Genomic DNA, 16988 nt, shown 5'->3' on the forward strand with positions numbered 1-16988 from the left:
TGTGAGAGACAACAAGGCTTTCTGAAGGTGTGAGAACAAAGCAGCTTCAGAAGAAGCATCACACCTTGAACTTGCGCAGGGAGAGACATTGCTAATGCAGGGCTGGAAGTCACCATCAGAAATCCATCAGACATGATCGACAACAACAATTGAAGAGGAGCACAGATTATGAACAGTGTTAATAGCCAGGATCCTTTTGTTTTCCTTCCCTTGTTCCTCAATCTCTCTGTGTCCTTCCTCCAGTTTGGAGGTTAGCCTTGACACATAATCAATGTCATTAATCCTCCACAATGGAGGCAGTCAAAGAGCCAAAGATGGATTTTTTTAAAGGCATAATTCACCCAAATCATAGTATGGATAAAAATGAATGAAAGCCTTTGGAGATGAGTTAGCATGACCTTATTTAACTTAACTACACTCTCAGAGAAAAAAAGGTATGAAACTGTCACTGGGGCAGGACCCCTCCTGTCAATGGGGTGGTACCCTCAAGGGGACATTCGAGTACCTATAATAAGGGAACATAATTGTACCACAATCCATTGAAATGATATTTTCTAAGTTGTATTGACTCCACACACCCTGTTTAGTCTCCAGGCTTTTATTTTATTGTTCTATTTTAAAAGATTAGTTTATAAAAAGATATCAATATATACTTTTCATCTGGAAGAACTTATTTAAGGTACAACATTGGTCCTTAAAACCACTGTTGTACCTTTGAGGGTACATTTGCATTGTTTGTACCTTGATGAACGAAAAATGTACCAACATACAACCTTTATTTCTAATGGTGTACTAGCATTTATTCACTGTTAGTAATGATAGATGTCATAATCGGAGGGCATACAGTACAGAATTTGTATCAGAATCAGAATCAAATTTCCAGATCAGGAGCTCCAGAACTGACTGACAACATGGATGATATAGTGGTCTGAAAAGAAGAGTCATGTCATCTAATCATGTAGCCTCTTTCTGCAGACCTCCTAGTGGCCATTCCACTGGCAGAATGGAAATCAACTTGGACATTTTTAATCAATGTAATCAAATAAATATTTTCCCCATAACTCTGTCATTAGATTAACTAGGACACTGTTGTCTCTCTGTGTGTGAGATGTGTTTCTGTGTTGAGCTGCTAGTGAGCAATGAGGGGTGGAAGGGAGGGCTGCGAAACCCCTGCTGTGAAAAAAAAAAACAATTCAGACCTCTTAACAAAGATGGCCAAGATAAAACAGACAACTGCAGCTTTCTTCATCTCAAACAAATCATGTACAATTGCCACAATAAAAAAAAAGCATTTAAACATTTAACAATCTGGGGTCAACATACATGCTGGCGCATCGAATAAGATGTATCTCAGTGTTTTTATTAATATATTGGCAATAATACAGTACAGAAATACAGTTCAAACAGTGAATCAGTAGAGTCGCCCTTTCAATTCCATCTTATCATGAGATCATATGTGACTCACATCCAGGGTTATGAGTCAGTGAAGACAAGTTGAAATACATGCCATCTGCCTCTCACTGTGTGTAACTGGTAGATTTGTGTGTCCGTCATCTGCCTCTTGCCTGTAATTGGTGGATTTGTGTGTCTGTCTATATTTTGTGTGAAATTGACCAATGGACACTCAAGAAATAAAGACTTACACATAACATTGAAATCACTTCATTTTTCATTCAGTTGCCTTGTAAAAAGATGTGAAACATGTGCGTAAAGTTTTAGAAAATAGCAATGAGGAAAACATTTATTCACTATTTTATTCATACATTCCACTACTTTTGTGAACCAAAGATTTTGGTAAACCGATTGAACTGTTTTTGCACCAAAACTATTCATCCACATGAGTAAAACTATGTTTTCACAAGTGATATTAAGAACTTCTTAAACCATGTTTTCAGGTTTTGGGCACAAGCATCACTTTACACAGTATTCCAGGTCAAAAGGGCCTCATGAGTGAGCTGAGATTGTTCTGAAAATTGTGGACTGTCATATGTGGATATTATGTCATAAGCAAGTGCCTTTAAAGGTGGATTTAAGAATATATGCAAAAATCAAGAAAATGCCCTTTACACTGTGTATAAATTTCATGAAGAACGGACCAAAAGAAATGGCCCAAAATGACATAAAAAAGTCTGGTTCCATTGACTTACATTAAAAGTAAAGAAGGTTTTTCCTTTTCCTGTAAAGTTACCATTTTGGAGATACGAGGTTTTCTTTCGACAACAGCGATATGTATATATGATAATAACTATATTAGGGGTGGGCCAATATGGGAACTTTGGGCCAATGTTGATATCTGACATTTTTTGTGTACATTCCAGCCAAAATGGCCATTGAATACATATGATTCAGTTCTGGTAGATATTTCTGAAGAGAATAGATATAAGATAATCGACCTGTCTTTAAATAAATAAAGATCATTGATTTTGCATAATATTGTATATGCCAGTGTCGATGCTGACACATAAAAACTTAAAGCAGTAAAATGAATAAAATGCAAAGATTTTAGTACAGTAGCCCAGCATCACCTCAATATTCTGCTCTTTCAGACTGCAGTAAATGTGTCATCAAATTTCAGTGCCTAGTCATCATCTGCCAATATGATATTGTACATATATTTACTGTACATTTTGCCATCAATGCAGCCTGTGCATCACTGATTGCAATAACTTTATCATTACATAATGACAGATGCAAGACCCTTATTTCCTCAGTAATGTTTTTTACCAGTAACGCATCAAAGCTTTTCTTTTAACAGGACAATTCAATTATATACATTCATATTCCTTTTAGGTGGGGCCATTTGCCCCTCAGTATTTAATGTATATATTTTCCTCATTCTACATGTACTTGTTTGTTGGAACATTTGACCACGTAGTCATTAGCCCAGTCTACAATCTTTGTTAAGGCGTCCAGCATCAGGCAGTTGATGTCCTCATTGATACCGGTCTCGTCATGATAGTTCGCCACAGGAAAGATGCAGTTTATTGGGACGCCCAGTATGTTACTGCATTCATGTATCTGGATGCACAAAGACAGACACACATACACATTCATTACCTTCTTCTCATTCATTTGTATTACAGTACCATGGTATAGAATCTCTCCATAAATGCACATGTAAGCTAAAAATGAACTCACTTTATTCCTCATCTTCTTGCTTTTGTAGACATCACGCAAATTGGCCTTTGTCATTGGGCATGCACGATCCACTCTGGTCAGGAAAACCACCTGAGGCATACCTGTACCATAGACAGTCCAGATACATGTTATTTCATCAACCTCTTATCCAATGTAGAGCCAAATAGTTCTCAGGGCTGTACTGTGCTGTTCCACTCTGGGTCGTGCTTGTGAAGGTGGTTACGGTTTCTTTTTCCATCTGCTGTGCTGCTAAATCAGAACCCAGAAATACTGAAGAAAACTACACAAGAGATTGGCTAACTGCTAACAGGCTAATAGCTGATTTTGATTCTGTCTGTCATTACATCAGTCTCTTCTTTATCCTCTAAACAGGTGTTATTTGAACATCAGTTACTGAAACCAAGGCTGTACTGTGGTACAGGTTGCACCTATAGCTGGCTAACTATTCTAGCATTAGCATAGCCCTGCAGGGTACAGCTCAAATCATCATAGAACAGGTCTATTTTTTATCTTTCTCTCACTTCAACACGAGACATTCAAATCTGTAATCTCAGATACGAGTCTTTATCCTCTGAATGGGTGTTTTTAAGATCAGTTTGCTCGAATTGAGCCTCTAAGTTACTGCAGTGGGAGGTACTGTATGCTCACATTAGCTTAGCTTAGCAGGCTACAGTTTGAAACACTATAAAACAGGTTCGATTTCAGCTTCCAGTCACTCCAACACAATCAGTTGACTTTGCTCCCACGGTTATAAGTTTTTCATCATCTATATTAGTGAGAGCAGAGCACCAGTTAGTCAAATCAAATCTGTATTGGGTGTTTGAATCTCTTTAGCTAAGATAAGCTAGCTACCCTAGACTAGCACACATTTCATGCCACAGAACTGTATTAATTTTGGGTTTCTGTCCCTCTAACACCAGCCACTCGACTTCGCTTCCTCAGATTGAGTCATTATGATCTAAACTTGTGTCAGTAAAGCTTTTGGTTTATCAGATTCAAACATGTTTTGTGGTGAGCAGGGCTGGTAGCATGCTAGCTAAGCTAACCAGCTACTCTCCCAGCCCTGTTTAACATTTAGAAACTGGTGTTGAATCGAAGCTTCAACATTTACTAAATGGTGGATTTAGAATTTTGCGCTGCTTTCATTTATTTGGCATTTGTCCGACAGAATTGAACTTATTTGTTTTCAGGTTTGAAATAACACAGCAGGATGTGGTGGCACAATACAGATATAAACAGAGAACCAATGAGCTAATAGCTATGTCATTACGTAATCGCACTGGACAGTTCAGTGGGCCTCTGTCAAACTGTGTCCGTGTGGATTATAATAATAATAACTTAATAACTTAATAATAATAATTGTTATAATAATAATAATAATAATAATAATAATAATAACTAATAGCCAATTTGCACAATAATGAATGGTGCTTTTGTAATGTTTTCTACCTTGACTTAGTGGGTAACAGCTTGGAGCTGTTTTGATGGGGGACCAAGGGGGTGGTCATGTTTTGGCTGTGTATGGTGGTCATGTTTTGGCTGTGTATGGTGGTCCTGTTTTGGCTGTGCATGGTGGTCATGTTTTGGGTGTGTATGGTGGTCATGTTTTGGCTGTGTATGGTGGTCATGTTTTGGCTGTGCATGGTGGTCATGTTTTGGGTGTGTATGGTGGTCATGTTTTGGCTGTGTATGGTGGTCATGTTTTGGCTGTGCATGGTGGTCATGTTTTGGGTGTGTATGGTGGTCATGTTTTGGCTGTGTATGGTGGTCCTGTTTTGGCTGTGCATGGTGGTCATGTTTTGGCTGTGTATGGTGGTCCTGTTTTGGCTGTGCATGGTGGTCATGTTTTGGGTGTGCATGGTGGTCATGTTTTGGCTGTGTATGGTGGTCATGTTTTGGCTGTGCATGGTGGTCATGTTTTGGGTGTGTATGGTGGTCATGTTTTGGGTGTGTATGGTGGTCCTGTTTTGGGTGTGTATGGTGGTCCTGTTTTGGCTGTGTATGGTGGTCCTGTTTTGGCTGTGCATGGTGGTCCTGTTTTGGCTGTGTATGGTGGTCCTGTTTTGGCTGTGCATGGTGGTCATGTTTTGGGTGTGTATGGTGGTCCTGTTTTGGCTGTGCATGGTGGTCATGTTTTGGCTGTGTATGGTGGTCATGTTTTGGCTGTGTATGGTGGTCCTGTTTTGGCTGTGCATGGTGGTCATGTTTTGGCTGTGTATGGTGGTCATGTTTTGGCTGTGTATGGTGGTCCTGTTTTGGCTGTGCATGGTGGTCCTGTGTATGGTGGTCCTGTTTTGGCTGTGTATGGTGGTCCTGTTTTGGCTGTGCATGGTGGTCATATTTTGGGTGTGTATGGTGGTCCTGTTTTGGCTGTGTATGGTGGTCATGTTTTGGCTGTGTATGGTGGTCATGTTTTGGCTGTGTATGGTGGTCCTGTTTTGGCTGTGTATGGTGGTCATGTTTTGGCTGTGTATGGTGGTCCTGTTTTGGCTGTGCATGGTGGGTATGTTTTGGGTGTGTATGGTGGTCATGTTTTGGCTGTGTATGGTGGTCCTGTTTTGGCTGTGTATGGTGGTCATGTTTTGGGTGTGTATGGTGGTCCTGTTTTGGCTGTGTATGGGGTATGTATGTGTGAACAGGCACTTACGCAATGTTTAAGCACTTAACAATCAAGCCATTTAATGTGTTTGCTTTAACCTTTCAGAAAATATATATACTCTACTGACACAGACAAACAAAATTAATGATACTTTCTAATGAGCTGACTCACCCATTCTGCTTGCTGCTTGTCTGACAACCTTCATCTTCCCAATAAAGTCACCTTTAATCAGTGCCAGCTTGTCTGCTGGTATAACATTCACCAGGCAGTGCGTCATGTCACTCAGGGAGGGATTGGTCAGGTAATATGTGCTGTCTTTAGACAGTGGGTGTGTTGAAAAGAACTAAAGGGAAAAATCGAAGAGCAGAATGAGACGTCTCTGTGGTCACTGGCTTGAAGATTTGTTTTTTAAACCGTTTCCCCAACTTTGTTACCCCAGCCAACTCCAAGAAAGTGAATTTTTACCCCTCTAAATACAACTTTTGATCTTACCTGGTAGTCTTCTTTTACATGTCCTTTCAGAGCACTAATGATGTCATCAGTGAGGACCCCTTCACACTTCTCCTTTTCTACTCCCATGATGTCATTGAAGGCAAAAGGAAAGAATTTACCTTGCGCCATTGAGTATTTTTCATACTGAGATGCATTTGTGTTCATGAATTGCGATGTACATGACATACACTGGCAAGAACTGAAGTTCAACACCTTGTGTTTATATTTGTCAATCTGTATAATTCAAAAGATTTCAGCGGTTGTGCTGGTTGGTTCTTGGAAGATAACTTTTTAAACACAAAAATTGTTGTAGTTTTAGGATTACATTAATGTGAAGTTTGACTTTTAGTCATATTAACTTTGGAAGTTCTATTCAATATCTGAGTAAATCAACTAATTTACAGCACTGTGCAAAAGGTTCCACTCAAGCCATTAAGTACAACTTACTCATTTGTTAGTATGAGGTAAAAAGCAAGAAAACATTTCACAGAAAATTACACAGAAGCCTCAACAACTAAAAATAATCGATTTTTTACATTTTTACTTATTTTAAAAATGTATATTTTATTTGTCCACCCTTGATTACAGATTCTTCCATTCTTTTTGGGACATGTGCCTAACCATAATTGTAACTGCAAACCTAAACCTACACTTACCCTTAAAAGTAACCTTCACTTTAACCATAAAGCTACATCCTCTCCTAACCATAACCATAACTTCAACCTTAAACCTACACCTACCCCTAAACCCCACCGGAACCATAACTTCAACGCTAAATCAACAACTACTCCTAACCCTAACATCAACCCTAAACATACACCTGCTTCAAACTTTAACTTCAACACAGAACCTACACCTACTCCTAAACCTAACCCTCACTATAATGTTGTTGATAATCAAGTATCACCAAAATATTAATTTAAGGTTTTATCATATTTTGTCTTAAATCTGTCTTGTAGTTCAGTCCATTAAATCTTATTCCACATCTCAGATGACAAGTTCTGGTATTTTAATGCAATGCACTTCTTTTTTGAAATACAGACTCTGAGACTTTTTTTTTTCTTCTTCTGTGCATAAATTAATTTTGAACAAAAAGATCAGCTAAAACCTTACAAGCCCACAAATGAGTGTCTCATCTTATACTGTAACGAACCTCTAATACTGCACTGTGTACTCACATATATGGTGTGACTCTTAGAAGACTCTGCTGCAGCCAGACAGTTGATGAACTGACGTCTTTCAAAAATGCTTTTGATGGTGTTTATGACGCTGGATTTCCCAGCTCCAACTGGTCCATATAGAAGGAAGCGGAGCTCACTGACTTTGTCATCGCCAATTTTAAAGGTCCTCAGGTTCTCAATCATTGGCATTTGCCTGAGGGAAAAAGTGGAAATCAGGCATAATTAATCAAACCCCTACAGTCTGCTGTACCCAATTCTTAATCTAAACACGATCTCCAGCTAGCATGAAATTTGGAGGTGGTTTAGCCAAGAATAACACATTACATGATTAGGAACACCTGTACACATGTTCAGGCAAGCAATTGTCCAATCAGCCAATCATGTGAAAGCAATGTCATGCAAGATCTCAAGTTAATGTTCACATCAAACATCAGAATGTCTTTGACCCTGGTATGATTGTTGGTGCCAGGCAGGGTGGTTAGAGTATTTCAGAAACTGCCAATCTCCTGAGATTTTTGTGCACAGTAATCTCTAAAATTCATACAAAGTGCTAGAAAAAAGTTATTGGCAGCTCTGTGGGTGGAAATGTCTTGTTGACCACCTTTTTACAACACTTGTGATCATAGAAGCATCACAGAATGCACACTGAACAAGCCAATCCTTGAGGTGGATGGGCTACAACAGCAGAAGACCACATTGGTGGAACAGGATCTGGGGCTACAGTGGGCACGAGTTCACCAAAATCAGACATTGTATAATTGGAAAAATGTTGCCTGGTCTGATCAATCTCAATTTCTGCTGTGACCTGCAGATAATAGGGTCTGAATCTGTAGTAAAAAGCATGAATGAATGGACCCAACCTGCCTGTGTCAAAAGTCTAAGCAAGTGGTGGTGTGTAATGATGTGGGGAAGGTTTTCTTTGCACGCCTAATACCAATTGATGCAATCACCTGAATGCCACATCTGAGCTTTGTTCCTGACCATGTGCATCCTTTGGTGGCCATGTTTTACCAATATTCTAATGGCAGGATGATGTATCTTGACACAAGTAATCTGAAACTGGTTCCAGGAACAGGATAATGAGTTCAATGTATCAGTGACCTCTTCAGTGACCAGATCTGATTTCAATAGAGCACCTTTGGAATGTGGTATCTGCAGCTGTAAGTGATGCAATCAGTCAACAGAATCTCTAAAGAATGCTTCCAGCACATTGTTGAATCAATATCATGAAGAACCCAGGCTGTTCTGAGAGTAAAGGGGGTCTTGCCCTGTATTAGAATGGGGTTCCAAATAAAGCTGCAAGTTCCAATCTGTGCCATCAGTGCCCTCTGGTGCTATTAGTCCAGGGAACTCCAGTTCACAGAAAACTACAGACTTATTAGTGCCAACAAGGCACACCTGTGGATCTCTGCATTTAAGGATGAGCCCAGACTCTCACCTTGGTAGAGGGGTGACTGGTTGAGTACTCAAAGGGTCTTTCTCTGAATGAAAAGAAAAGATTTAAAAAGGGCTAAAAAGAGAAACAGCCCCAAAACTACATGAAATGAAATGAAATGAAAAATGCTCCAAATCAAAAGAAAACCAAAAAATAAATAAAAAAATAAATAAAAATTCCTCATAATACATTTTTCCCATATTTTTCATTTTATTTTTGAGAAGATCTGCCTTTGTATGAGCACACTATTTAGGCAGCTTTTTTCCTGTCTTTACCCACTGTTTTTACGTCTTAGAGGTGCAATTCCACCTACCGCCTGCACCTCCCAGTGGCTCAGTGGTAACATACTGGGAGTGATCTCCATGCAAACATGCACAACCATTACATTCAAACTCATCCACACCCATCAATGTCATTTACATCACTTATATTCTAATAATCTATACACAATAACAACAATGATAATAATATACAACCAATCATATAATCTTAGTTCACTGAAACCCTTTCCCATGAGTTTTTGTAAATGCCAGCCTATCATTTAGTTACAGAAATAATTAAATATATTGGGACAAAATGCTAGCATTTTTGATCTTATCACATGAATGACGGTAAACTTACTTCCATTCGACAGTCCTCCATTCATTGAGCTCTGCAAGAAATGCATGAGTTATTGTAGAAGCAAGTAAAACACGGTGTACGGTGAAATTGCCTGAGATGAGTTTCCACTAATTTTTCAATGGCTATATTTAGCAACATTTAAAAAATAGGTAATGTAGAATTTGTTTTAGGCTGGCATCTTCTGCACCATAGAATTTGCATTGTCATTTCTGTGGTGACCACAGAAATAGTGGATAACAGTTCTGTAAAGTAGTACACATATATAAAACCTGAAATCAGCCTGATTTAATGGAATGGACCCCAAAAAGTCTTTCAGGATATTTAAGAACGTGTTGGCTTTTGTGAATTCACTAATCAGATTGACTGATGTGCAGGATTCATACATACCAACAGTGACCATGGCAGAGCAGGAGGCACTACCAGCCTTATTACGCAGGTTTAATTTGTAGTTCCCTTCATCTCCTTCTTGAGCATTTGCAATTTCCAAGGTACACCTTTTGACATCTTGTGTTATTTTATGCTTGCCCTCCACGCATTCCAGTCTTTGGTTGTTCTTCTCCCACATTGTGATTAATGCTTCTGTGTTTGCCTCACACTCAAGTCTAACAGTTTGTCCACTTTTTACTTGTTTTTCAGCCAAAACAGTGACAAATTCTATGGAAAACAAGAGATTATTAGAAAAACACATTCAACAGAGAATGCAATCATAAAGTTTCAGATAAGACTGGAAGCTTTGCTACCTCTATTTCTACATGTAGACAAAATAAACATGTCCTCTTTGTGGCAGGTTCAACTTTTTCAACTTTTTGCTGCAAAGGGGAAACATTTATTTTGTCTACATGTAGTAATGGAGGTAACCAAGTTTCCAACAATACAAATTGTTGCAAATGTTTTGCAAAAATGCAGCTACAGGTAAACAACAGAAAAATATCCAACAGCAATTGAGCAACAAATCAATCTGGTATTAAATGTACCAACACTTGACAAAACCTACTTGAGTTTTTGTAATGCAAAATATAGCCACTTCACATTTACAAAAATAATGCTTTTTAACTTTATAAATATGAACTATGTATTCATAAGCATGAACAAAGACATATTTAACAAAGAAATTGAAATGGAAAAAAATATTCACGAAACACAAATGAACAATATTAGTTCAGTTAAAGTTTTGGCTTAAATGACCAGAGCCCAAAGTTTTATTACACACGTCTATAACCTAAGAATAGCCCAGCCAACTTGCATTGGAACCCTGTAGTTAATGAATAATAAGCTTGCTTATTATTAGCTTTTAGTGTATGTAATAAGCCTAGAGTTAAATTAATTGGCTAATCAACTGAGTGAGTGTATGTACAATTTCTTGATGACTCGCATGTGTGACCAAACATGTTTAAAGACATAATGGAAAAGATACTTCAGTCCACGTCAGCTTTTTGCTGAGGATGTTTGCAAACTAGTTCAGATGTTCGTTTTTGTGGGATGGTGTTCTCCTGTGAATCGTTAAGGGCACGCTACATGTAAATGAGGGAAAAGGGTTGTTGGAGCATGTGTCACACAAATGGTAAAACAGGGCTTCATGAACAGTAAAGTGTGTTATTGTGTAAAGCAAAGACAAATATCAAGCTAACGGTGGTGTACATTGACTGTCCCACATTGGGTAAAACACTGATGGCAGCACTAGTTTAAACTCTGTCATTCGAAGCCTGTAATGTGCTTTATTATGTATGTTTTACTGTTTCAGTAAATTCCTTAGTAAATACTTCAACTTGAAGCCTCACTCTTAACACTAGAGGAGGCTTTAGTACAGTACGCTTCACTTTACTTAGAGCGGACAAATACGACTTATGAGCTCTTATAAATTGTTATGATCAGTACTTATAATGTATTATGTTAACAATTCATAATGCATAATGTCTATAATGTATAATGCATTTTCATAAATATTTATAGCTATGTTTATAGTGTCTTATGAATGCATTATAACATGTTATGAATGCATTTATAGATTCTTACAAAGGTGACATTCATAGAAAGTGTTACGAAAAAAACTTTAACAAACTGCAAGTATTAAGATTAAAACTTACCAGGTTTGATCTGAGATAATCCCATGTTTGAATCTCTGGAACTGAAGATAAAAGAAACTTTTAGAAATTGTTATTACTTTTATACAGTGGATTTACTAGAACTGTGTAAATAGGGTGGGCATTGAGTGGCCAAGGCAATTTTTATGTGAAAGAAATGCTAACACTGATATTGGATGAAACAAAAACTAAACAGAAGCATATTTTTAAACACACAGTATAGAGATTAAGTAGTGAAATCACCAGAGGACATTACTTTGACTATAACACTTTGTAAAAAAATATATTATAAATATACACTAGTGCACACAATGCAAAATTGAGCTAGTGTTAGCTTCCCAGCTTCCTATTCAAAATTTCCATTCCATCCTAAGTAGTGCAGCATTTACATGAAAAGACATTTGTTTTTTTTTTTTCTACCCAATCACTGAAACATACATAATGTAACATAGTGTTGTGCAACAAAAGACAACTTAAGGCTCAGCGTGTTAGTGGAACATTTTTTTTAAGAGATATGAGATTTTCTAAGTTTCTAGTGCTTAGATAGCAGTGATGGTTGTCGCTATGTGTTAAATTAATAATTGCAAAGACAATTTGGTATGGAAGGAAATAGAAAATGTAACAATTTAAGTTTGAAAATTTGTAACAAACAAGGTAAATCAAACTTTGTATTTCAAGAAGCAAGAACAATGCGGTTTCCTTATGGGCCATTTAAGGTCTTTTAAGGCCTATAAGGTAATGCAGAGGAAACAAATGGACCAGGGTCATATTAAAACCTGAAATAATGATGACAATGATGATTTCCAGAGCAAGTCAACACAAAAAACAGCAGTTTCTGATCATGTATTGAAACCCTTTCTTGTTTTTGTGCACTGGTTAATATTAAAAAACTGCTGGAACTTCCTCTGTGTGATTGCGCATACTTATATGAGTGTGTGTTAATGATGATAACGGCTGTTAAGAGCATGTCCTCATATAGAAACCTTTCTTAAAAGTTAAAACCGAAAGTGTGGCAGGTTTAGCAAATGAGAACACTTTCTCATTGTTGTTACATTAATTGCTTGATACAGCATATCAGCCTTGCTCTGTTCTCGAATCCTCTGGGGACACTGCAGGTCAAATCTGCAATTTATTTCATATTAAATTATAGATGGTGAATGTACAGTAGATTTATGCAGAACTAGTGCAACTGTAAATGTCTAGGAGCAACAACAGCTCAGCCACAAAGTGGTAGACCACAGAAACTCACAGGGCAGGGCCATCAATATAGAGTTCCAAATTTCCCCTGGAAGCAAGATCAGCTGAAGAACTGTGCATTGGGAGCTTTATGAAATATGTCTCCATGGCCGAGCAGCTGTGCACAAGCCTGAGATCACTGCGCAGTGCCAAGCGTCAGCTGGATTGGTGTAAAGTACGTCCCCATTAAGCTCTAAAGCAGTGGAAATATGTTCTGTGGAGTGATGCATCACACTTCACTATCTGGCAGTCTGATTATGAACCTGGATTAGGCAGATGCCAGGAGAACAGTCCCTACCAGAATTCGTAGTACCAATAGTAAAGTATAGCGGAAGAGGGAAAATTGTCTGGAGCTGTTTTTCCGGGTAATGTGAAGACATTTTAGACAATCATATGCTTCCAACAACAGTGCCTGGGATCATAAATGCTTTTTTGATTGAATGGGCATAAATTCCCATAGATACACTCCAAAATCAAGTGGAAGGCCTTCCCAAAAGAGTGAAGGCTGTTATAACTGCAAAGAGGGGCCAACTCCATATTAGTGTCCATGATTTTGGAATGGGATGTCTAGTAAGCTCATAGAGGTGTGATGGTCAGGTGTCCACATGCTTTTGGCCAAATAGTGTAGTTTAGCCATTATATTTGTTGTTCAATTAGAGTGATAAGCCATGAGAGGCCATGCATTACAGTGATTTTACAGCTAAGCGGTAATTCACAGGTAAGTGTGTTATTAGGCACAAGGCTATTTTTCTCGCATCTGACCACAGAATCCAGTTCCAGTAACATCATGCAAACTCCAGGTGTATACATTAGTGCTTAGATGAAAGAAGAGGCACGCTTCCGGCATATCTTAAAAATAGTTTATTGGTATGTCTAATTGTTATTTTGGAAACTTGGTGATCCTAAAATGCTACCATCTTCTACAAATCTCCAACTGTGATCCTTGTAGAAATGCTTGCCTCTTTAGCCATCCTCCTTACTGTATGTGTTCAATACAGCTCCCCTGTTGTTTAAAACCTCTTAATGTTGTCATGTTTTGCTATTGATTGTAGCTGATTTAAAAAATAAATAAATAAATAAAAAAAAAAGTGAAATAACATAAATGAGAACATGTTTCAGTTACTAGGGGTTTATAGGGGTGCATTTTGTTTTTGAGGCTTTTTTAAGCTAAATTTACATCATAAATAAGCATTAACATAATGTATTGCATCACTACTTTATGTTTAAAAATGACAAGACTTCTAGAATTACGTCTTAACCATCAAGACAGAGACTTTTTCATGACCTTTGGAACTTTTACCAAGGTGCCAGTAGTTATCAAGTGAGCTTCTGAGTGTAGCATGTGGATAACACAAACTGTGCATGGCAAAATATGAACTACAGTCTCTAAACCTTCAAAACATTCAAAAACAAGAAGTGACCCAAGCAGGAAGCAATGACACTTACGGTTCTAGTTCTAGATCATTTTCCACTTGCTTGAAATATAGCTGGAACCTTGGTAAAAACCAAGTTTAATGACTTAATTGCCATTTTAGTCATTTAATGCCAGTCTAACATATCTAATCTGGCAAATTTTCTAACTGCTGACATGAAACAATGTTCTGCATTGTTCTTTCATAGAAATATGTACATAGTTACACTGACTTGTTGTAAAGCTTATGTTTTGTGAAAATATAAGCAGGTTTGAGAGCTAATACTGTTAGCATTAGCTTCCCAACTAGTTTAGTGAGCTCTTTACAAAGTAAGAATTCTAAAAACAGCAGGTGACATCAACATATCATTCTAGCTTTAAGTTCTGGTGCTCTTTGAGTGATGTAATACTGCTTGGTGCCACACCTGGAAGAGTCAATAATTCACTGACTTGGCTTCAGCTGCAAGTGTTACCAAAGAGAAGAGAGAACGCCCTTCGAGTACCAACAGGCCCTGATGGTAGAGGTTCTGAACAAATACCAAAATCTAAAAAGGATGGAACCTTCAGTACTGGATTGATGGCCAGTGAAAAAAAGCTACAGTTCCAGTTTTATGGTGCTAAAGTTCCTGTTACTTTACTACTGTACACCAGCACAGCATGCTAAGGGATTTGGTGCCAGCATGTGTACACTAGACTTGGACTTTGGCTCTGATCCTTATCTCCCTCTATTTATGAAACAGTTCTTTGTGAATAAACACAGTAGCAGTGGACCCACATAAAGCATGTAAATAAGCGCAAAATGAACAGTTAACATAAAAAGGAAATCTGAATTCTGAACCTACTTAAACTAACATGAAGTGTTTTGTGTTTTTAAGCTTTTTTAGTAAGTACCCAAAACATTACAGGGAACAAATGCTGTAACCAGTCCTTTGCGTGTGAATGTGTTCAGTTATGGCATAAGTGCTTGTTTACAACATACTGTGTTTGTAAAGACATCATTTCAAATACAGTTGTTTACTTGTTTACTTACTTATATTCTTGTTGTGTAAGCTTACCATTCGAAATTCTATGAACTAAAAAATTAAACTTTTTAAAGTTTTTGAAGAACTTATTTTATACAGTAAGTTTTTTTATATGTAATGTTGCTGATGGCTGATAATAGTTGTAAATCTGAAAACGGTGTTCTTGGGGAACTACTTTACATCCCTTGTGTAACCTTCCACCATTAAAGGGTTTTAAAAAATATATCTAAGGCTAAAATCAGAATAAAACAATGTCTCGGATATCAGGTAATGTTTTTGGAACCATTTCATGTTTGGAACTTTCTGGGAAGGAACACAGTACGTTTCCCAAGAACAAAGCATTTGATACCAAACAGCTCTGAATGACCTTCTATATGTTGACTTCATTTTGAAATATCAGTGGACTTCCTCTTTAATCTGCACTGAAGAAAGTGTTTTGCATAAATCCATGCATAAAATATTTGAACTTAAAGTTAATTCCCAGCAGCTTGACTTACCTGTATGAGATGTGTGAAGTGTTGGACTCTGTCTGCTGTTCTGCGTCCGCTGCTTTCTCTGTCTGTATATATACACGATCTACTTTCACTTTCAGTTGTAGGCAGTGCGTGTGAGGAGGGCTTGTGAAGGTAAAGAAAACCCTGGTTACTGACTGTATGCAAAACGTTTAAGCCTGTGTATCTGTTGGTTTGTTAATATTGTGAATTTAGTATTGAAGCTAATTCCTTACAGTTTTTTCCTGTGTTAAAATGGTTATGATTTTCCATGCATGTGGGTTTTGTCCAGGTCAACTAACGACAATAGACTCCCAGATATACACCAGAAGACACTGTCCTGTGTTAATATGCTACTATGTATAAAGAAGGTGAACAAACTCAACAATATAATTTGCACAACACTTCATTTCATTTTCTAAGAATGGGCTTCTTAACATTGACACATCCTTTTAGTCTCATAGCACTGAGTTGTCTTATTACAGTGGAAGGATGGACAGAAACTCATGTGGACGTTTTGGTGTCTACCAGGTCTTCCAGGTGGTTGTTAGGAGTCCAGCTGTCTCTGTAGCTTTTGATCATTTTTTGAACTCCTGTGTTTTCACTCATCGTTCTTTCACTTTCTGCTTCCTCATACAAATCAAATAATGGCACTAAACAGTCATTGGACTGGAAATGCAGTGTTTTGGCCCAGAGGGACTGAAGCTTGACACATGTGCATTAAACACACGTGCTTGACAGGTGTGCATTAAAATGTAAATACTACATAAATGTTAAAATGAAAGCGTATAAAGTGTATAAACAGATCCTTCCCTGCCAACTTTGGAAGTCTACCAGTCATCCAAACATCTAAACATATCCAAAATACACAGACAGAAAAGTGGTAGTGTGCAACTGAGAGCCACTGTAGACATGCATTAATAAACATAATGCAGTACATTTCATCAAAAGCTACTAACAATAGGCCAGTCAGTAAAAATAAATAAATAAATAAATAAGACTTGAGGATTTGGGGGATTTGGAGACCTCTCTGGTGGAAATGTATAACTGCACACAAAGTGTGGAAAAACATTTTGTAATGTTCGTAAATTGAATCATCTATTAGTGTCATCATATCTTCATTTCTATAATGCTGTTGCATTTGAAACCAAAAAATCGAGCCGCACTTCCTTTTTGAGGCTGTGCATGTGACACATAATGATGTGTGACGTAGTCCGAAAAACTCCTGGAACACCTGACACCTCTTCATTTTCAATTAGCATTTCAGGCTTTAGAAGGTGA

The 16988-nt window shown here is 37.7% G+C and overlaps 1 protein-coding gene across 1 annotated transcript; it reads right to left on the reverse strand.

Annotated features, from left to right (window-relative positions):
* Window positions 1-1339: 1339 nt before the first annotated feature.
* LOC118808604 (interferon-induced protein 44-like) lies at window positions 1340-15781 on the reverse strand. Its single transcript, XM_036571411.1, has 9 exons — window positions 15714-15781; window positions 11551-11591; window positions 9854-10120; window positions 9467-9497; window positions 7408-7603; window positions 6230-6373; window positions 5909-6080; window positions 3139-3239; window positions 1340-3018 (listed from the first exon to the last, which is right to left on the reverse strand). Exons 2-9 carry the CDS (start codon window positions 11573-11575, stop codon window positions 2833-2835), a joined length of 1122 nt encoding a protein of 373 aa, XP_036427304.1. The 5' UTR covers window positions 11576-11591; window positions 15714-15781; the 3' UTR covers window positions 1340-2832.
* Between the last annotated feature and the right edge of the window lie 1207 nt (window positions 15782-16988).

This window comes from Colossoma macropomum, unplaced genomic scaffold (assembly GCF_904425465.1).
Source record: "Colossoma macropomum unplaced genomic scaffold, Colossoma_macropomum, whole genome shotgun sequence".
Taxonomy (NCBI): Eukaryota; Metazoa; Chordata; class Actinopteri; order Characiformes; family Serrasalmidae; genus Colossoma; species Colossoma macropomum.